This window comes from Centroberyx gerrardi, chromosome 8 (assembly GCF_048128805.1).
Source record: "Centroberyx gerrardi isolate f3 chromosome 8, fCenGer3.hap1.cur.20231027, whole genome shotgun sequence".
NCBI lineage: Eukaryota > Metazoa > Chordata > Actinopteri > Beryciformes > Berycidae > Centroberyx > Centroberyx gerrardi.
Window position 1 is genome coordinate 6,636,628 of NC_136004.1, and position 22,207 is coordinate 6,658,834.

General features: G+C 42.1%; 3 protein-coding genes across 4 annotated transcripts in view; 2 read left to right on the top strand and 1 right to left on the bottom strand.

Moving 5' to 3' along the window:
* vamp5 (vesicle-associated membrane protein 5) overlaps positions 1-22,207 on the top strand; it is a 198,088-nt gene that overhangs the window by 6,497 nt on the left and 169,384 nt on the right. The gene's annotated exons all lie outside the window — the stretch shown is intronic.
* On the top strand, positions 19-4,613 carry rnf181 (ring finger protein 181). 2 transcript variants are annotated; one of them, XM_071918678.2, is made up of 6 exons: positions 19-54; positions 1,166-1,293; positions 1,381-1,514; positions 2,067-2,182; positions 2,320-2,394; positions 2,490-4,613. In XM_071918678.2, exons 2-6 carry the CDS (start codon positions 1,208-1,210, stop codon positions 2,547-2,549), a joined length of 471 nt encoding a protein of 156 aa, XP_071774779.1. In that variant the 5' UTR covers positions 19-54; positions 1,166-1,207; the 3' UTR covers positions 2,550-4,613. The 2 variants fall into 2 exon arrangements, with proteins under 2 accessions (XP_071774779.1, XP_071774780.1); XM_071918679.2 differs by lacking the exon at positions 19-54 and adding an exon at positions 596-764.
* On the bottom strand, positions 4,608-21,484 carry LOC139926833 (transmembrane protein 150A-like). Its single transcript, XM_071918675.2, has 8 exons — positions 21,437-21,484; positions 18,731-18,999; positions 18,011-18,058; positions 17,777-17,863; positions 16,738-16,805; positions 12,346-12,473; positions 10,101-10,278; positions 4,608-8,123 (listed from the first exon to the last, which is right to left on the bottom strand). Exons 2-8 carry the CDS (start codon positions 18,793-18,795, stop codon positions 7,825-7,827), a joined length of 873 nt encoding a protein of 290 aa, XP_071774776.1. The 5' UTR covers positions 18,796-18,999; positions 21,437-21,484; the 3' UTR covers positions 4,608-7,824.

Genomic DNA, 22,207 nt, shown 5'->3' on the forward strand with positions numbered 1-22,207 from the left:
AGTTGCATCGTCATACCCGGAAGAATGACAAGTGTTGGCTGTTGCTAACAGCGGGTGAGTCTACTTTATTGAGTCTGGTCAAGAAATGGCTAACAATTTGTTTGAGCGCTATTTTGTCTACCAGCTCTTCTCTTGTACGTTATGTCTCTGTGTAAAAGTTGAAGAAAGTCTAAAGGCTGTATAGCGTTAGCCAGATAGCTCCAGATAGCCGGAGCTAATGTGTTAGCTTGTTAGCCGTAGCCGTAGCCTGATCAGAGACCGTTAGGCCAAACTCCATTCAAATTCTCACAATTGAATGTGTCCTTGCTTATCGGCAAAGGGCTATACCTCTTAAAATGAGACTCGATACCTTTACTAGATCGTGAGTTGACACTTTCCAATTCGGCATTCATATAATCCACCAAGCAGCACTTTATTTCAATAAATGTTCAACTTTAAAACTGGTTCACCCTGCTCGCTGCTGCCTACTGCGGTGTGTTTTGATGGAGGGAGATTGTTAGAATAACAAGCGAATCAGCTATGAAAGTTTACAGTTTATTTAAATAAGTGCTGCTTGGAGGATTGTACGTATGCCGAATTGAAGAGTGGATCCTAACAATTCACTTAAGCTTTTCAGAAATAATGTATGAGCTCTGTGCGTTTAGCGATAACGAAGGAAACAAACAAATTTCCAGATCTTTGAATGGCATTCAGCTTGCTGTATTCTTCATACGAGAGAACGACACGTATCGATCACCAGAGCCACGTTTCTGCTGTCAGAAGAGGTGAACCTTGTTTTGTTAGTGAGTTGGTCAGCAACTTAGACCATCAGGGTAGCTAATGAGTGAATTATAAATGACCACTTTTTGATATATTTGAAATAACCACTTCTTGATTTGTTAAAATGGGGACAACAGAATTTGCCTTCCCTGCCTATAGTAGATTGAAGGATTGACTTAGCTGGCAATAACGTTACAAATAAATAATATTGCTATGGCTGGTTATTCAAAGTCGTTGTTAAACATGCTATAGGCACTAGTGTAATACACTGTGTCATAAAAACGTATCATGGGGGGCAGCAGTGTCCCGTCCTGTAACTGGTCTCAGGTTCGATCCCAGCAGCAGCCTGTGTCCAAGTGTCCTAGAGCAAGACACTGAACCTTTAACATCCATTTGTTTCTGCCAGGCATCTTATTGCAAAGAGGACACAGAGATTTGCTATGCCAGGATGGCATCCTACTTTGATGAGCATGACTGTGAGCCTACCAACCCTGAGGAACAGTATCGGCAGAACGCACTACTTGAACTGGCCAGGTGAGGCACATTTTCTTTTTCCAGCATCACATTGACTAGTTAGTGGAGAACCAGGCTCTGACTGACTGTTGTGTCTTTGTGTATTAGGTCTTTAATGCAGGGCTTGGACATCGACTCAGGGGCGTTCGACCTGTCGGACTGGGACCAGCGTCTTCCTCCTCCGGCTGCCAAAACTGCAGTTCAAACCCTTTCTGTGGTTATCATTTCCCCAGAGCAAGCAGGTGACAGAAATTGGCTCAGTTCCATTAAGTGTGTTTTTACTTTCAGTTCTATATTCCTATAATAACACTGTCTGGCTGTGAAAGGCATTATGCATTAACATGGGGGCATTGGGTGCCTTTAAAGTATTTCAGTTAAGTAATTCTGATTGGGAAAGGCAGATGAGTAATGCTGTCCCCTTCCTCAACAGCTACTGTGAACATACCTTTTAGCAAGGCACTTAAAGGAAAAAAACACCCCAAAACACTTAAAAAGTAGCTATTGGCAATGTACCTTAAAATTTGTTGATGCGTTTTTCTTATTCCAAAAAAGTACATCACACCACTTCATCACAATATAACTCTTAACAGTATCCGAGGATGGATTGTTCCTTCAGGTTCCCTACTGCTGCTCATTGGCCATGGATGCATTGGTCAGCTCCTTGTGTGAATGTATGCAGCTGTATGAATGTGAAAGCAGGGTGTTGCTGGGAAAGAGTATGCATGCTTAGCTCCCACTCCCTGGATAAATAAAGGTTAGAGAGATATTCAACCTGGCTGTCTTTCTTCTCACAGACAAAGGTCTCAAGTGTCCGGTGTGTCTGCTGGAGTTCGAGGAACAAGAGACGGTCCGAGAAATGCCTTGCAAACACCTCTTCCACTCAGGATGCATACTACCCTGGCTGGGGAAGGTAAAGCCCATGAATCTGTAATTCAAATGTTCATTCTGCACCGTACTTCCTCAGACCCGGAGTGGAAATGTGCGAGCGGGTGCCTAAAATTCCTTTTGACCCCTTTTTTTGGTGTTTTCCTTTTCTTTTAATCGCAGACCAACTCGTGTCCGCTGTGTCGACTTGAATTACCAACGGACAATCCAGAGTACGAGGAGTTTAAAAAAGACAAGGTGGGTCTGCAAATATGCATCGCTTTGGCCAAACTGTTCCTCGCGCTCTAACTGCTGTAACTGCTCTAACTGAATTGGGTTTCTGTGTCTTCCAGGAGAGAAGAAAGCAGCGGGAGCACAGGCTGGAGGACCTGCATGGGGCCATGTACACATGACAGGCGGGACGGCGTCTCGGTGCCGCGGTGCAGTCGATGGCCCAGGGCTCTACGGTGACATTTTCCCTTGAAAAAAACTTTTAAGGCCACAGGAAAGAACGTAGGAGCGTAAACACTGTAGAACTCTGTGACATTTCCCGTACTTTGCTTGCATTCAGTTAGGCGTGACTATGACAAAAATCGCTTTTTACCTTATTCCTTTTTTTTGATATATAATATCTGAGCTTTAAATACACGCACAAACATCTGTTCAGCTGGGTTTGTTTTCCAACGAATATGAATCATTCAATGACAGGAATGCTACGCCAGCTTATACCGCTGGATAGTTTTAACTCTTTCTGTTCTCTGCCTTATAATCTCTTCATTTTTCCACAAATGTAATTGATCGAGCAAATCTGGAATCATTTTTCTCCTTCAGTTTTAATGTATCCCGTGTGGTTGTGTTGATTTCTGAGAAAGCATCGCCCATCAAGACTTTGGATACTATGCAGGGTTCACAGGCCATGTGGGCTCATTTGCCTCCGCACAGTTGCATTTAGATTTTGGACGTTTTCCTCAGGGACGTGTTAGCGGGATACACGGCCGTTGATGGACACATAGGCCGCCGCGGGGATCAAACCCGTGACGTTACGGGTTTTCGGAGAAAGCAACTAACACGACTAACATGGCCTGAGTCGGCTGGATGCTTGTACATCAAACGCAGAACCCCGGATTATAAAATCATGTTCCCTCTTCCAGAGATTCCTCCGATTTTTAGCTTTGCTTTGATGGAATATTTTGCAATTCTGTTATCGTGTTAGTATAAATCTGCCACTTAGGTCCGCGCTGGTCGTCTCTTGTTAACACTTGCCACTTGGACACTACAGGGTGTCTGCAAGTCCTGGGAAGGCTTAAAATGTTGTAAATCATTAACTAAAAGGTCTTGAATGCAGTTAAATGTAACATTTTAAGTCTTACATTCAGGTTTAGAGGTCTTGAAACTATATTCCAATCGTTGCCGACCTCTACAGCACTTCTCATTTTCATGTTTATTTTACTGTGAAATTGGTGTTTATTTCTAACTGGCAGTAAAAAGGTCTTGAATTTAACTTGATGAAACCTGCAGACACCCTGCGTTAGACAAGGGGAAAAGTATCTTAATGTGTATTTCAGTTGCCTCCACTGTCAGTTTCCTGGAAAGCAAAGTCATTTGGGTTTTCGTTCCCCGTCCAGACAATTCAAACTGTTGTGTAACCATTCAGTGGATGCTACATTGAAAGGAAGTGTGTGAAATTGACCAACAGAACGAGGTCTGAATGGTAAGACATCCAGTATGGAAAGAGATAAGTGCCAGCAGACAATGTATTGCATCAAAGTAAATTTACAGAATGAGATTTGTAAGGTACAATTGGACATTGAACGCAATAGCTTGAAGTTGAATACGATTACTATTGAATTCAATTTTAACTATAATGTCAAATGAGGTTTTCCCAATTGAAATTCAGATTCAGCTTCCTGACACACACCCAGGCACAAGGGACTTTTATTCCCTGAGTGTCGACTGGAAGGCGGCTGCCTCTGCACCGGTCTCTTTCCATACTTCAGTCTCTAAAGGTTATTCTCAGAACGTACAGGCTCTATCAGTTCAGTGTAGTCGAGTATTTTGGTTTTCTCAGGTTCTGTTTTGAAATGCACTGGCTTTACATTGTTTTGTTTTGTTAAATTGGAGTTGTGTTTTGGATGTCAAATGATTGTAAACCAGTAGTATGTAAACCAATGACTTATTTCAAAATATGTTACATCTTCCATTATGTCATCTGCTCTGATAGAACTAGTTGTTGTGTCGGCAATAAGCAGATCTTGTTTATCACAAAAATAACCACCCAAACATTGATGTATTACTATGTATTACTAATACTATGGCACACTGTTTATTTTATAGTAAGTACTGTATGACTATGATGTTCTTTGACTTTTGTGTATTAAGCAGAATCATACTGATAATTTTACTGTCCTGTCCTGTATAAGTTAACACAGTAGGCATTTACTGTGCTCAAAGAACCCACGCAAAACACTTGCTAATAATTTATCATTTTTATTTGATATTTGAATATAAATCTCTGACAAAAGAAAATACCTAAATGATAGACAAATCATACATATTTACAGAATTTATAAAAGGAAACAAAATATTCTCTGCGTTGCCTTGTTTTTGGGATTTCACTGACTCTCCTCCATTACCATCAAATTGAGTAAAAGACATGTTTTACATCATTTTCAAACTTAGAAAAAAAAGACTTACATTTTTAGTTTTTATAGACATTTGTTTCTGCATTGCTGTTTTCTAGAGTTCAAGACATCTACAGGTCAGGCAGCCTTTTGTAAATGGGATTCTCTCATGAACAAACATACCGGAGCTATTTTGATTTTTTGACACAAATAAAAGAAAAACGGGTTGTAAAGCCACTTTCATATTTTGGCCTGTCCAGTGGAAGATAGTAGAGATGCTGTCACAGAATAAATCCAACCCTGTGTGAGGGTTCGTACAAGCTGCCAGTTGAAGTCTAACCACGTGACTTGGTTACAGTATGGTGAGATAGGCTACATCGGAACACAAGATTCAACAGAAAAATCAATATTTGAACATGTCCATCTGGCACAGGATGAGGGATAAGGCTAAAACAATCAGTGCGCACACACACACACACACACAGGAGCTAGTGTTTCTATCACACAACAGGAAGCCATCCAAATCCCATTTATTTCACCTGCAGCCGACACTGAGAAAAGCCATCAAAATTCCAGTGTAGACTCCAATCTTTTTTTGGCAAGAAGAGCAGGAGTTAGAAAAACCATCTTCGACACAGCTGCTGTACTTGTCAGGGTTCCTACAGGGTCTGGGAAGCTAATGCCATCATTTCCAGGTCTTGAAAAGTTTGATATTTGCACAAAAACGTCTGGAAAAGTAGAAAAGAATCTTCAGACCTGACGCACGTATGACTACACATTTTATGTAGAAGTAGACACACTTCCGTTTCACATATTTTGATATTTGTTAAGTATTGGCCAGCCACTATCATACTCAACACTGGCCTGCGATATTAAAGCCTGGGAAATGTGCTGCATTTTGAGATTGAGAACATGTAGGAACCCTGCCTTCTCCGACATCAAGCCCACAGATGACAACAGAGGTAGGTGACGCGACAACTTCAAAATGTGTATTGCTGGCATCCAGTGGTTAGACAAAAGTTCAAAATGTACCAATACTACCCAGATGGCAGAACACTGTCAGCGGTTATGTAACATACTGCTGGAACTGATCACAGATGAGGAGGAACAGCCCACTACAAGAGTAACTTGAATCCCAACAGTGTGTAATCCAAGTGTGGAGTAATGTTCTCCACAAGGTGGAGCTAGTCGGCTTTAGTTTGAGCTTTCACCTTGGTGGGGTATTTTGGTGTTCAGCTAATTCTCACCTGTAATTAGCACACTGTTGATGAGAAGTTGGCAACGAGAAAGACTTATTTTTCAAGCATACAAAATGTTCAATATTTGAAATGTAACATAGTTTCAGTTTTCATAATGACCAGTGTCTTGTAATACGACTTGTACGATATTGCCTGGTTTTAACACTGTATTTGGACCATCATGACGCATTGTGACACCTAAAGGGTTAATGGCACAAGGTCTACAGGCATCAAATTCACTCACACCTCTCAATCAATTCCTCTGAACGAACCGACCTCCGTAACTCGCTGAGCAGGCTTCACATGACTATCTTTTAAAGAAAACCTAAACTCAAAAAATCAAATAAGGCTTCCGAGGGACCAGCCTGGAATCAAAACAGCTTGTGTCCACCATATGCTGAGGGTGTGGACAAAAAGTATGTTAATCTGTAAGTAAATGGGCTCGATGGATTGTATGGGTTTACCCTTTTCATAACCACTCACTTTTTTACTACGGGAAGTAGGTCGGTTCAAGTGTCATCGTGTCGCACTTTAGAAACAAAAGAGCCCTGTGTTCCACTTCTCCCGGGTAAACCCCAAATCCCCTCGCTGAAAAAAAGGCATCGCTCACTCCACTGGAGTGTAAATTGACAGATGAAATGGCAATTATTGCACCAGACATGACGGTGAAGAAAAATAATAAGGTAACATGCACAGTAAATGTCAAAAAGAAATCATGTATCCTGTGGAATTAAAAAAAAAGAAAGGAGGAATTAAGAGATTCTCAATTAAGAGTGATTGGGATGCGGACAGTCCCATTCAACATAAGGGCACAACAGACCAGCAGGATTACACAACCAGTCCACACTCACATGTTGACAAAATGGATTACGTCCTGAAGAGAACAAGAAAATGCAGTGGTTCAAAATACAGAGATATACGTTGTAAAACAATTAAAAAAGATACCATCAAAATTAGCATTCAAATCACCTGCCCACTTGGGGAATCTATTCCAGATATCAGGCAAACATTGTGCACACAAATAAAATTGTCAAGTCAAATTATGTTAATGATTTTTGCCAATCATCTGACAGATAATTTATGCTTGATTGATAAATAAAAAAAAAGGCCATGTGGATTTAGCCTGTCAAAAGATACATAACTGTTAACTACCTATTCACTTCTCAAACATTCAATATTTTCTACTTACGATGCTTTAGAATACAAACTCAAAACTCAAACATACATTGTTATTCTCTCATTCAAAAAGTGTGGCGTGCAGAGATAAACGAGGGGGTCAAAACAGCGGAGAGGGCGGGCCACACCAAGTGTTGGGACAGTCTGTGAAAAAGTGTCTGGGGGAGAGGGGGAAAAAAATAAAATACTTTGTGGCTCTAAGAAACCTTCTCGTTCCTGCAAGACGACGCCGATAAACACTGGTAAAAAGCCACAGCGGCTGAACAGAACGTCCCCGACCTAGTGAACAATTACAGGCCTGATTCCCCCCCGAAGTCGACAGCCGTCTTGAAAAACATTCGTGGATCGAGTGCTCCCCCCCCCTGGCTCCGCACATTCAGCCCTCTTTCGAGTGTCACTACAGCAAATGCAACGGGACGTTTTTCACTGTAGTGGTTAACCGGACGGCTTTGTGACAACACTAAAAAATAAACCAATACAGCGATACAGACACGATAAACCTGGTGTGTCGGTCCGAATTCTTAGAGATTTCAAAAACTGCTCTCCTCCTGCCCATGCTGCCTCTGCAACCTCCCTTCCCCGCGGGAGCTGGTGAAGCGCCTCTGCAGACCTTTTTTGAGAGGGGGGGGGGGGGGGGGGGGGGGGACGCAGAGCTACAACATGGCTATGCTCTCCGGGGTGCAGTTGAGATGGGTGGATGTGCTGCTCCCGCCGGGGGACTTGAGGCCCTTGGTGGCCCCGCCGAGGGCCGCCGCCCGCGACCCGGGGCCCATGATGACCCCCGAACCGTGGTGGCTCTGCTGCAGGCCCGCCATCATGGTCTCGTTGGTGACGGTGCCGAACTCGTACGTGAAGGTGCCGTAGAAGACCAGGATGTCCACGGTGAAGACCCACTCGCAGATGGCGGCGGCGTGCTGCAGCACGAAGCTCTCGTGGATGAAGAAGATGCCGCCTGGGGGGGAGGGGGGGGTTAAGGAGCGAGAACATTGCACAGCGGAGAGAGACAGGAAAGAGAGGATGATGCTTGAAAATGGTCAACTTTAAAGATATTGAACATCGGCACAAAATATTTGAAGCTACTCACAGCTTCAAACCAAAAACATCGGTATTGGCTTTCCGAAAGCCATATCGGTCCACTGATAAAAAGTATTCTAATCGTGTTTATAATATAAACTGTCTACAGTTATGTGAGTACTTTGTTGTTAAAAATATGAGCACGTTGAAGCCGTGTTGCTGTAGATCCTCTTTTGAGGCTGAAACAAACAGGCTGACTGGCCCATATGTTCCTAGTATGGCCAATCTCAACCGGCCAGGCAGAAAGCACAGCATCTGTCTCTTATCCCTCCCAGCCCGACTGGGACGGAGCAGGAGAACAAGGAGGAAGAGGAAGAGGAGGAAGACCAGCCTCTGACAGCCTTGCAACAATGTGACAGAAACTCATGTTACATTATGCACCTTAATATCAACTCAGTCAGCCAGGAGCTAGCCGTCACACCTCCACCCCCACATCCTCTCCCTTCATACTTCATCCTCAACAACACCCCAGTCTCTTGAGAAAACTCTCTTATTCATCACTAAACAGACGACTGAGACTCCACCAGATATGAAACCCAGGAGCCAACTGGTGGCCAACAATCACTTAGTAACTTCTGACCTCAAAGGTGCTTTAAAACTGTACAGATCTACAAAAAGACATGATGTCAATATTCATTTAGGAAAAACTTGAACAGCCAATGTGGAAATTGATAAAAAGCTCAGTGTTCCTGCACATTTCCTATTATAAAAACATTTTTTCAAGAGAGTAATTGTCTCGACTTGAATTGAGGATTCTGGTCAGTGTTTAGTATACTATATGTGGACAGTGGCTGGGTAACAACTTTCTGCAAGTTACATTTTTAAGATGTATTTAATAGAAGCTAAAATAAAATTTGAGACCAATTTCACCCCAAAGATTAGCCCGAAGAGTTAAAAAATAAACAGTAAAGTATAGATTTCTCACTAGAAAAGTAGCCCACAGACATCTGAAACTATATTCAAAACTCAAACGCAACTAACAGCAAGCAATTAACAGACACCCTACAATATGACTGTGAACTAGGACAACTGAAGATTATATGTCACAGTATGTGAGATGACATTAGGTCTATAACTGCATGAATTATGTAGCCATATAAACATTGGGGCTGAACAACAATTTTTCCCCACCATACTTTTTCCAGATTTTTTCCCATACTTCCTTGACAATTAAACTAATTTTCCATATATTTCCAGACCTGTGTAGGAAACCAGAAAGATGCCCCTATGAAAAGTCAACAACATACTACAGGTTCAACTCACTAACCAACTGAGTTTCAATTGGAAAACAAACCTGTTTATTCAGGTTCTGCACTGGACCTTTAAGGTGTAAAAATACACCTAGACTACACAGGAAATAATGGGTGACTAACACACTATAAAAAAGAGGGATCCAAGGCAAGTCCAAAACTGTTAGAAAGCATTAGTTCTAATGGCTATTCATGATAATAGATCAACTGCAGTGAAATGGCCTTATCTTCTATTATAAGCAGCCAATGGAATAGAGGGCTTCTTAATTGATTTTGGTGTGGTGAGCATCTCTCCTTTTCATTGCGATTGAAGAGCCTTGTACCTGAACAGCCAACATTTTAATACAAGGTTTCCCTTCTTTTATTCATCCATATATTCAGCTTAATCTCTCTGTTCCTTGTACTTGTTTCTCTGTGTATACATTAACTGGATTCCTGGAACTGTGGATTTCACTATTCCACGCTGTATGTACTTAGTTCTTCATGTCAGAAATGTGTATGTTTGTCCTCTACTGAAAAACCTTTAAGTAAATCATTTCTAAAAACACCTTTGAGGTCTAAACAGATATTCCCCCCATCTCTGCCATGTGGAAAGAAAAGGATACTGAGGACGAGGGAGACCATGGCACCCAGTGCCAGCGCCACCCGGAAGTGGGCCATCCAGTAGTCGAGGGCGGTCACAGCCACCCGGTAGGTGAGCACACACTGCAGGCACACAAACAGCAGCCCCGCCGGGAACGCCACGCCGGCGCCCACGTAGTGGAGAGACTTGGCGTGGTCAACCTGCCGACGAAACATACGGTCAGAGGGCATGTTCATATTATTCTGATTCTTACCACAGTGCCACGCGCATTAATTTAGGTCAGCCAGTCGCTCCTCTATACCTGTACGCCATCAACAAGCTACACTGTTTACAGCACTTGACAAAATCATTCTCTACAAATCCTGTTCTAAAATGAGCAGTATCATAACTAATAATAGTAATAATTGTAATTTTGTGGTTAACTATGGCTCTTCACACATGGCTGCAATTTTTCATCCCATATTCCAGAAAGAACTATACGTCATTGCCACATAGAAAAGAGTGGAGTTCCAACCCGAAAGCAAGGCGAAGGAGCTTTTTAGTGTTGTGGATGTAAGTGGATTTCAGTGGTCTTGCATTTGTTTCTCAAAAACAACACCACAATATGTGACACAGATGTTGTATTTATTGTCACCTCACAAAAACACATTACACATCATGTGGTCTAAAAAGTTTTGCTTTTCTCAACTTTAGAAAGCACTATGCTCTGCATAAGGAGAAGCCAGGCATCTTTTTCTAAATCAGTTGCTATCCATTGATTTTAAGTAAGTAAGGTACTGGCAGTTTGAAAAAAACAAAACAAAAAAATTGCGTGAACACACTCATATGTTTTGTTCCTGAGTTTTTCTTCCTCCTGTTAGCAATGCTAGTGCAACTCAATGGGATACAACACCACCATTTAATATCCTAACCAAGGCCCGGATCTACTAAAGGTTTGTGCCACCGCAAATCGCATTGTGGGTGCTAAAACCTTGTTTTCTGATCTACTAAGACAGCGCACAGGGCATTTGCACCTGAAATCATGGGTTGATCTGTGTGCAGATCAACCCAGTTGCACGCTCTTCTCTGGATTTGCTGACACCAATGTCTCCGCAACATTGCCTTGATGAAAACAATACAACATGTGTGGGTAGTAACTGTCACTACAGTGGAGAGGTGTGCGAGTGGCTTCTCCAGCTATATGTAACCGTACCTTCACCCTCTCCATCCCTCCCACACCTGGCACCTGCGTCTCAGCCAGGCTCTCCTGCACTTGCTCCTCCAAGGGAGTTAAGGCTCCTCTTTGGCTTTATTTATGGTAAGCATTTTGTTTCACCTCCTCATATCATACCAGCACTTTTTACCTCCACTAAATCGCGCCTGTGGTGCCCAACTGCATTCACTTTATGTCGTTCCAGAGTGACTTTTTACGCGCGCGTAAAACTCTTCTAAGCAGCTCTTTGGTGTTTTCTCTGCCTCCAGCTCCACTGGAGACATTTGCGCTTCTTTTCCCCATCATTATGTTGCCGCTAATGGGCTATTGTGCGCATTGTTTGGCCCTTATATTAGCGCAGTCGCAATTCTAATTAATTATCTGCGCCTCATTTGCTCGCCCTACTTTAGTAAATACCTTGCGCTGGCGGTACCAATTGCACCCGCAATTGCTTTTGCGCTGCGCCGGGAATTCCAACATGTTAGTAGATCCGGGCCCAAAATCTCTAAGTCCTTTCTAACAGTTATATTACAATCTCACCATTACTACAGTGATGGAAAGTAGCTTGTTGAGTAAAACAAAAACTCTGGTGTGAAAACTTTGTAGGTGTTCTGAAGAGAAGACTGAAGGTGAGTGGTGAGTAGCGGCAGATGGCAGGACTCTACAGTGATGAGTTCACCAAGGGGCACGTGTCTTCCTAAATTGAAACTGAAAAATGTAGGAGCACAGGAAAGAAACAGCAGTAGAATCTCTGTAGTAATTAAGGTTCCCTTTGAACCTTGAGTTGCACACACGTTTCTTTTTCAGAATTTTTTTTAGCAAGCATAAATTTAGTTTTAGCAGTGCATCACTGCCGTTGTCTGAAAACCTCATCTCTCCAAAATTCAACTTTTCACGCTTTAAAAGGGTTTCATACACCCAAGGGTCAGAAAAGTTTCTTAACTCGTAGAGGAGGACCATGTAATTCTTCAATTCAAGAGAAAAATAAAGAAAAAAAAAAAAATCACCAAAATTAGAGTGTAGTATTTCCCTACATGGCGTAGAGCAGAGGAGAAATCCCAAAGGGAAAGATTACCTGGAAGTTGCCCACCATGACCAGGCCGACAGCGTTTGTGCAGCCGGACACCAAGGCGCTGGTGTTGATCCAACACCGGTGGCTGTGCTCTATCACCTGGGCGTAGCGCAGAAGGCACACCATCACCACTGTAGGACAGAGGAGGGGACGGGTACATTTATACTGTATTCACATTGTGGCCTAAAAGATGCCATACCGGTCAGCAGTGTTGGGCAAGTTACTGAAAATTAGTAATTAGTTACAGTTACTAGTTACTTCTCTCAAAAAGTAACTGAATTACTTTACCAATTACTGCATAATAAAAGTAATTAGTTACTAGGGAAAGTAATTTTTGCGTTACTTTTAAATGTCTGCTTCAATTCTCTTATTACACATAGCTATATTATTTCAGTGTTGCTGTGGCACAGTGTGGGACAAGACAACTGTCAAATTTTATCTATCATTGTACCCATTATCACTATGATGAAAAGTAAGTAGTGGAACAATAAAACACAATAGATATGTTTTGATAGGCGTATATATTGTAGCCTCGACAGGCCTTCAAATCAAGCATTAGTACACTGTGTGTGCTAAGTTACCAGACCGGTAGCAGTGTTGCCAACTCTTTTCCAAGGAAAGTAGCTATTGGCTGCTCAGAAAGTCGCTAGAAGTCGCCAGATGATGTCATATGATAATTTGCATATCAATATATAATGCTGCACTTGTTATGCACGCCGCGGCGTAGCCCGTTTTAATATAAGTGCTGACTCCGCCCACCCGGGCCAGTTTGGGTGTACGCCGGTAACAAGTGGACCCTATCCTACAGTCCCTGCTCTCAGCGGAGGGAGGGAGCTACACTGTGTGGGAAGCGCTGTGATCATCAGACCTCTCTGGATTAGACAAGCAAGTAGAGAAAACCGGCATCAGCCATACCAATTTATTGCCAAATGCTTTGGGATTCAACACATCAACATTGCTTCCCATGGTCAGAAAAAGTCGCCAGATTTGTCGCTAGTCGCTTTTGAGAAATAAAGTCGCCAGGGAGGTTGGTAGTCTTTTGATTCACTTGCGCCACCGTAAAGTCGAGTAACGAGCCCACTTAAATTTCAGTAATTGCGCTATTTAATTTGAAAAAGTAATTAGTTACATTACTAGTTACTGCCAAAAGTAGTGGAATTATTCCCAACTCTGCCGGTCAGCATCACCGGATGGCAGTAAAGTGCAAAATGCAACTGAAGAAGCCTTCTTGTTACAAGGATAATTCTGTTTGACCATACGAAAAAAGGCAACAAAAATGTATTTCTTAAATGGGATCATGTGACTGTTCATTTTCATAAATATATTTAATTTCAAAATGTCTACTATTTTGCAGACTATTTAATATTATTCCCACTGAAAGAATATGAACAGGAGATGAAATGAAGAGGAATTGGAAAAGCCTGACCAAACAAACATTTGGAAGTGCATCTTTTTCTCCTGAAAACTTTTTCCAGATTCCAAAATGGTCACTTAGACAAAGAAAGTCTTGCTTGTTCACTACTTTATCTTCATCTGAAGAGACAAGAATAGCAAGTGGACAAACGCATGTGTCTACATCCATTTTGTTAGATGTTACAACATCTGATTTGCATTTACCACCATGTTAGAGGGCAAAAGTTAGAAAAAATCAAATTCTGTCAGCAAGTTCTATCTATGGGTGCATTAGGTGGAATTTTTCTTGGCAGATTTTACCATCATTCTCTGAAAACTATGAACATTGAGGTTGCTGTCTACTGCATACCACCACTATGTCAATGCAGCATTCAATTTTGGCCATTTACACTCTCATCCAGAGTAACTTAGAATGAGCGTAACAGTAAAATACACTTAATTTCCTAGATCGGCAACATTACAAGCAACCAACAGTAAGGAGGTCGAAGGTCAAAACCACAGCACCCAGACAACAGACAGACTGGTAAGAGAAGAGCAGAGAGAAGGGAGGAGGAGAGGAAAGGAGAGATGAGAGTAAATAGTGGTAGAGGGAAAGATGCGAGGCAACATTAAAGGGGGTGAGGAGAAGATGGAAATATAAAGGGAGTGAGGGGAGGAGGTGAACTGAACGATGGAGTGAGGGAATGAGAAAAAAAGAGTGAGAGAGATGTAATTAAGAGCAGCGGGGGAAAATGGGGGCAGAGCTGAGTAGGGATAAACAAGACAGGAAGAGGAGTAATGGAGGAAGGTCATGGAGGATGAAGGAGGGGAAGAGGAGAGGGGGGGGGGGAAGTGGAAGGAAGACCACATCTATTATTGATTAGAGAGCACAGGCTATTTAAAGCCCCTCTGCATCTCTTGAAGGCTAGTGGCAGCCGCATGTAGCCGCCATGCAGCATTATGGCAAGTTAATATAAAACAGAAAATGCAGTGTCTAGTGTTAAAGAGCAGAAGCCAATAACCTTAAACCTTCACTCAAGTGGGGGCTGCAACAGGTTTAACCACTGAGATTAAGTCACTAGTCAAGTTTCAGTTTTTAACATATGAATTATGAGTATGTATTTACAAATTCCTAGAGAGCTGCACTACTTATTGATAGAAGATCAGGTTTTTACAGCATTCTCATACTGTTATGCCTCAGTTAAATAGCAGCACAAACATAAACCTTCCACGGCTTCCAAACATAATTAATAAAGTGATATCTCCCCGAATTTCCCCACAGGGATTAATAAAGTGATATCTTATCTTAAAGTTTAACATATTGTTGATTCATGTTGTCACACTGTCATATGAGGATACTGATAATAACTCAATCAGTCAATCAGAATGCAAACATGTCTCCCATCCCATGTTTTGGATTGCTGTTCACCCAGACAACTTGGAAGCATAAGTACTGTGCATTCGCTCATTTGAGCCAACTGGCGTCTAGATGCATTGCAAAGTGTATTTAAGTGGTAGACGGCGCATACTGTATAGCAATACCAGCATGTGAACAGTCCCCAAACAGCACTCTCTCAACACACCCCGGTGAACTCTACTTCACTCTGCCAGAAACATCATTTCTATCTGATGCACCAGGCACTTTAAACCTATGAACCAGCCAACTGCAATACTTCAATTCAATGCACCAGCCACTTTATGCTAACTACTGTTAATATTGCATTATACCGTTTCAGTTTGTTGCACCGTATTGTCTTGTAAAGCTCTTCTTTGCTCTGTTTTGTTTGGAATGCAGCAAAAAATGTTTTGTTTCACTGTGTATTTGTGTAAGGTGGAATGACAATTACGTTGCCAATAAAAGGCCATAATTTGCCCCAAAGGTCAGCTGTGGCAAACTTAATGTAAGTTAAAAGGCTCATCACTGCCCGTCATTAAGACACTCATACCTTTCATTGATACAATATTGTGTCGTCACAGTGAGGCTGTGAAAAGATTTCATATTCACAAAGTCCGCCTAATGTTGGCCAGGGCTGCAGTGATGGGAATATAGATGTAATCTACTGCATTAATCACTCACCTATGAAAGAATTTCAGCACATTTAATATGTAACAGTAAATTCCATTCCCTATTGATAACTCTGGTCAACCAGGCCTAATGTAACCTAATGTAATAGAAGCAGTCCTTTATAGCCAGAGTGGTCAAATAGCCTGGAAACACTACAAATATTTCTTATATCTCTAATCTAATAAATATATCTCTGATATAATTAATCATCATGGAAAAGCAAAGTGGTTCTGCTGGTCTCTAAGCACAGTTGCCCTGCTTACAGCCCTTCTTACTATCTGTAAATTCAATAGTTTCCCCCTGTACAGTTCTTTTTTTTTTATTACTTGCCACTTTCATCTGAATGTAATGTTTCTGTTCATACCGGGTTTTGGATATGAAATTGTTGCAATAAAGTTTAATAAAAAGTCTTCTAGGAGTGGTGACGCAAATTTTCCAGAGAGTTTATTGGTGACAAAGCAGGCTTTCCTACGTTTGGATGTGATAGTCTCACCATTACCTGGTCCGGAGCAGGTTAGCTGTGCAGCCTAGGTAACTATGGTGATCAACCCCGCTATAAAGTGAGCCACCTTCATGAGACTGAAAAGCCAGGGTTAAGCCCAAAGCTATCTCGCTGAGCCACTAAACTCGCTTTGTGAGACAGGCCCCAGGACTCACAGGTTGACAACAGGTTCCATGGTTTCCTTGTGGTGTGGACAACGGTAAACAGCACCTTACTTCCTAATTCCGCTGTCAAACCAGACGAGTGACCCAGAAAATTTTGGGAAGCTTTACTGGAATGCCGTAATCTTCCCGGATCATGTGTGTGAAGTGGGTATAAAGATCTAACCTCACTTGCTGCCACCACTCCTCTTTTAATTACTATAATTTAGCTAAATGTCTGTGTGTGTGTGTGTGTGTGTGTGTGTGTGTGCCGCTCGGCTAAATCAAGGCCTTACCCATGAAGGCTCCAACGTTGCCAATCAGACTGAACAGGCAGCTTTCTGGTGGGAAGGAGCCACATTTACTGCAGGACACACCAACAGAGACAAGGAGACAGAACGCCACTCATTATTACAGAAAGAAGAAGCCAAACTCTAATCACAATACTAGATAGACCATGATCTGAATGTTGCTGTTGTCATATGACTTGCACTAGATGAGAGGCTGTTGTCCTTGTACCATCACATCACTGTGTTTCTGCACTATTGCCACCAAGACAACGATCGTCCTGTACACTGTACTAAGCAGATAAACTGACTATGATGACAAATGTATGAAACTCACTTCGAGATATTTTTGTCCCCCATGATAAAATCTGAGAGCCTGGGGATCGGTCTCTGTGCATTTGTATCACTGCTGATCAGATTTTGACAAAACTCGGGGGAGTGCAAATGACTGTGTTGTGTCATTTTCAAAATTACACTGAATGGCCAAAAGGGATCCTACAATAACAGGTCAAAATTAACCATTTTATCTCCAGTCATATCTCCCACACTACAAGTTGGAATTATATGAAATTTGGTGCACACATTTTCCACCAATTTCAGTTTTGTGAAAAACACTTTTCCCACCAAGGCATTTATTTACCGATTGGCCCAGCGGGGGACTAAATCATTTGTAGGGTACGACATGTTTACTGTTGCCTTATTTTACTTGGCCATGTATGTGAAACCACCTGCGATGTTATATCTGGATATAAAACTAAGCTTTAGATGAGGAATTACCTCTACATGCGCTCTGTGAACAAAGGCCACTGTGTCTCATGATGCCGTTTAACAAAAGCACGTCTGTACATACTTGCCAGTGGTGGAGACTGATTTGCAGATTGGACAAATGCAGTTTATGCAGAGTGTGGGTTAATGACTTGCACAGTGCCACCACATAACAAGGTGCTAATTCAGGCCTCGGGGCCTTCGGTGACAGACAATTGCCTCCTGTGTTGCAGATACAAAGAGTAAGAACTGTGCAGAGAGGCGAAGAGGTTGAATGGGAGACCTGATGAGGGGGATGTCCTGGATGGTGCAGCATGTCTTGGGGAAGCCTGGTCGGGGCAGCTCCTCTGTGCATGTTACGTTGTAAGACCTGCAGCCGGGACACAATGACGAGTTTAGTTTATTGAAAGGATCCCCCATTGGTAGTTGAGGAATGAGACTGTGTCCAAATTAAAAAACTGAAAGACTGGGATATTAGATTTCTATGCCCGTTTCCTCGCATCAAATAATCACTCACCAGTTCTCCACAGGACAAACATGGTGATTCATCACGGCCATGGCATAGCTGCGGGGTGAAGAACACACCATTATGCAAAATGAGAAATGTCAAATGTCAAAAACACACAGCATCAGGACACAGAGTGACCTAACCCGTGATGACACAAGTGGAACTATTATCAACAGAGAAGATTACACCGTGCCTAAGGAAAAGGGACATTCCGCAAAATAGGAGGAGATAATCGCTGGAGCACATGGATCTGTGCAAATATTATCTGACAATGTGAATATCTTACAATACACATTTGCACATCTGGATGCAATTCTGTTTATGTCATCTCCATCTGTGATGACGTCAAACGCTTACTTCTGTGCATTTGTTCTTCCATCTGCACACCTGATAATGTGAACAGCTAACAATGCACACTTGCATATCCACTTCAAATCTGTAAATCTGTCAACGAAGATACTTTATATTTATTCATCTGCTGTAATATTCTCACTATGCATATTTGTTGTGTTATCTTCATTTCATTCGCTCTATTGTTATCTATTTCCTTCTCCCCACTGCTGCTAAGACCCAATTTCCCCGCAGGGATCATTAAAATTTCATCTAATCTAATCATCCAAACAATTTATGCCATTACTACTGTGCTAACAGGCTAATGTTTCAATGCTGCAGCGTACTTCACACACACACACACACACACACACACACACAGGATGAACTGTCACTCACACTATCCATATTCCTGTGATGGAGAAGGCAGAGAGGCTGACAGGCAGGACAATCCAGGCAGTCATTGGGCTGGCAGTGAGCTGACTTTGTCCAAAGCATGGGGGGAGAGGGGGAGCTTCGGGCCGGAGAGGCGACACAAGGGGGATCAGGTGGGGGTGGGTGGGAGGGGATCACTAACACATAGGGAAACACACAGGGGGGGGCATGAGAGGACGAAAGGGGAATGGCACACCACTTCTGCTCCAGAGAGCCCTGCAACCAGCAGCAATCTGAATGGAGAAAGAGAATGGAGAGAGGCAGAGAAAGGCATTATTAAAAAGGAAAAATCCACCCTCAGATACTCTTCAACTGTTTGATATCATCAATCTGTGATGTTCAATGCATTCCAGGAGTTATTTTGTGATGAAGTGCTGTAATTAACTTTTTTGGGGGTGTACACTTTCCCTCAGCCTGCCTCGTCTACTTCTACTTCAGTTAGTGATTTCCTACATTTGCCACAATGCCTTTAACAACTCCCAGATAACTCCAGCTGTGGGTTATACTGTACATGTAGGTGGAGAGCAATTACACTAGCAGTTGCATAGTAAGAGTGAGACAGGGACAGTTTTCCCCAATCGAGAGTAGTGCCACTTACTCAAAACACAACATGTTCCGCATTGCATTCTGGTCTATTGAGGCTACTGTTGGTGGAGAAATTGGTCTCTCTGCCTCTTCTACAATGGATTTCTCCCTGTATGATTGTTGAAGGTTGGTGCAAAATGGTGAGTCTAGAAAGAAGCCCTTGTTCTTTGATTCTGAGGGTCTGACACCAAAACCTGACATTTACTGTTGAGGTTTTAGATCGCTGAAACATGTTATGCTATCAAACTCCATCGTACACCACCAAATAACAAAATGGGCCCAGAAACGCAAGATAAATCACCAACAGCTGTTTCTTAACAGTGCTAAACTGTTTTAGGATGCATTTTTCCCTTAAATGACATGAGCCCTGATCATAAGGACTACGGGGAGACAGAAGGACAAGCACCTCTTAAAAATATATGAACAGCAACAAAAGGTACTACTGTCCTGAAAGATCTGAGGTAAAGTGCACACTTGTGAGAATGAGGACTCAACCAAGGTCAGCTCTATGGTGGGAAAAAAAGCACGGGACAACACTGGCAGTATCATTTTGCACAGTGTACAGTTACAAATCTGACCTTCGCTCAAAGAGATTATACACTGAACTAAGAATGAACTCGTCTTAAGCAAATCCAAATAAAAAGAAGCTCTTGTTCTCCAAACAAGGTCACTCTCGCAAATAAGGTAGTCTAACAAAAGGTTATCATAGTTTTTACGCAGCTTTTATCACATCAGCCATACAATTAGCCTATTCTAGGGACAAAGGAATACATGATATGAATACTGTTAGGGTCTTCTGGCTTTTACACTTTAAGACCTTAGTACTATGCTCTTGCTCTGTTTATAATCTCAGTGTAAACTTATTCAACTACTACCCTTATTACACATTTATCAAATATGGCTAAAATGTAAATGCATATGTAACCTTAGAAGACAGTTAGTGGGCATTCACAGTTTGCTTTCCCTGCTATGTTTTTGGCTCACTATTACTATTTGGTGGTTCCCAAACTGGGGTCCAGGGACCTCCATGGGTCCTTGAGAGGGTTCCACGGGGTCCGCAAAATGACACGGGATAGTTTAATTTCACCATTACTTCTTTCATTAGAAGTTAGCACAATGAATGTGTAACAGCATGAGGTTTTAATCTCCACAGTCCCCCTCCCTCCCAAACCCACCACCTGCTGTATAGACTGACAACAAAAATCCTCAGATTAGGGTGCCCCAGCACAAATCTTTACAAATGTGGATATGGAAAGGTTGGGGAACCACTGGTTTAAGTTAGGAGCAGCCTGCATTTGCTCCTCAACTGTAAATTTCCCATGGGCTGTTTAACACTGTAAATAGAAAACACACTGAGTAGATGGTTCATTGGTGAATTGCCTGGTTTATTGACCAGTTGACTGATTTACTGATTGATCGACATAATTGATTTATTGATTGATTGGCATGCAGGTCGTTTGTCAATCATGGCACCATACCGGGCTTTTAGTTAACCGAGATGGTTTAGGTAGCTGCTGGTTCCCTAGCCCTGATTCCCAAATGGTCCTGTATCAGGGATAGTGGTTCCCTTGAACATAGTTTTGATATGCTAACATTAGCTACCGTTAAGGCTAGCGTCTTATCAGGGCTAGGATCAAAGAGTTTACAGTTTTAGCGTGAAAAAAGAGCAGTCGTTATTCGGTACAATTCGCCAATGTAGCATCCTAACTATCTTTAGGCACTAACGTTATAAACACATACAGTAGCCTACTTGCTTGCATGCCAACTAAAACTGTGAACAACAATGTGCTTTTCAATTAACACTGAATTACCCTCGTTTAATATAAAACCAAAGCCTATTAATGCAACCAAACAAAAGGATGAACATTATTGAGTTCGCCAGCCAGCTGTCGTGAACCGGTAACGTTAGCCTGGATAGCTAGTTAGCTAGTTAGCTTGCAGCTAACCAGCTCTCTTGACTTGACACTCGCCCGCAGCTTCATTTCCGCTAGCCTAAATGATAAGCTCGTCAACGAGACACATTTTGAGCACAAGAACACCAATAATGGTTTGGTAGTCAATACAGAAGAATCAGTTTTCACCTACCCGATCCCGCTGTGCCCACCACAGACCTCAACAACCTTGGTTTCCCTTTAAAAACCAGCTTTTCTTATCAGTGTCAAGCTGGCGACAAAAAAAAACTTCCGGTTATAATTTTCACAATAACACCCTCATTAACGAAGCCATAGCAATGTTTTGAGTAGTACAAACTGCCAAAATGAACATAAAGAATATATTTAAGGAGTAATCTGTAAATGACAGAAAATAATCGTTATTTTTTACCAAAATGTTCTTTTCATGCAAGAAGCCTTCCAGCGCTACCAAAACACACACAATGAAATATCACAAACTGCCTAAGGTACCACAGCAGACAACTTGGAAGGATGTCTATCACCTCGAAAAAGTAGATTTTAACCCACAGCGGTGGCACATTTGTTTCCAAAGGCAATAGAATGAGGTACCTGTCAGCTACCCTGTGCTTGCTTAGCTACTTTACAGCTACAGTTTCACTCCATAGTAATCGAATCTATTTTGATACGATTTTTTTCTGTACACCCAGTACTAACCTATTCTTTCATTCAAGTGACACATTTTATGCTTTTGTTTTGAATGCAAATCGCATAATTTCCGGTCTTATTCTGATTAACTATAACTAACTTGACGCAGCTCGCTCTCTCTGAGGCCCCACTGTGCCTTTCATGCGCCACCTCTCTGTTTGTAGTTTTTGGTGAGGAAGTCTAGCATTAATCTAAGGGAGGCCAACAGCTATAGTGGACTACTAGATCCATAACATAAGAGGTAAGACCAGACAGAGCG

Bases quoted from the DNA above. Each gene is read 5' to 3' on its own strand.
- rnf181 (XM_071918678.2), top strand. From the start codon at position 1,208: ATGGCATCCTACTTTGATGAGCATGACTGTGAGCCTACCAACCCTGAG. The intron at 1,294-1,380 runs GTGAGGCACATT...TTTGTGTATTAG, and splicing joins GCACTACTTGAACTGGCCAG to GTCTTTAATGCAGGGCTTGG. The intron at 1,515-2,066 runs GTGACAGAAATT...TTCTTCTCACAG, and splicing joins CATTTCCCCAGAGCAAGCAG to ACAAAGGTCTCAAGTGTCCG.
- LOC139926833 (XM_071918675.2), bottom strand. From the start codon at position 18,795: ATGACTGCCTGGATTGTCCTGCCTGTCAGCCTCTCTGCCTTCTCCATC. The intron at 16,806-17,776 runs GTCTCCCATTCA...TGTGTCCTGCAG, and splicing joins CAGGACATCCCCCTCATCAG to TAAATGTGGCTCCTTCCCAC. The intron at 8,124-10,100 runs GTATCCTTTTCT...CCTCCCCCCCAG, and splicing joins CATGGTCTCCCTCGTCCTCA to GCGGCATCTTCTTCATCCAC.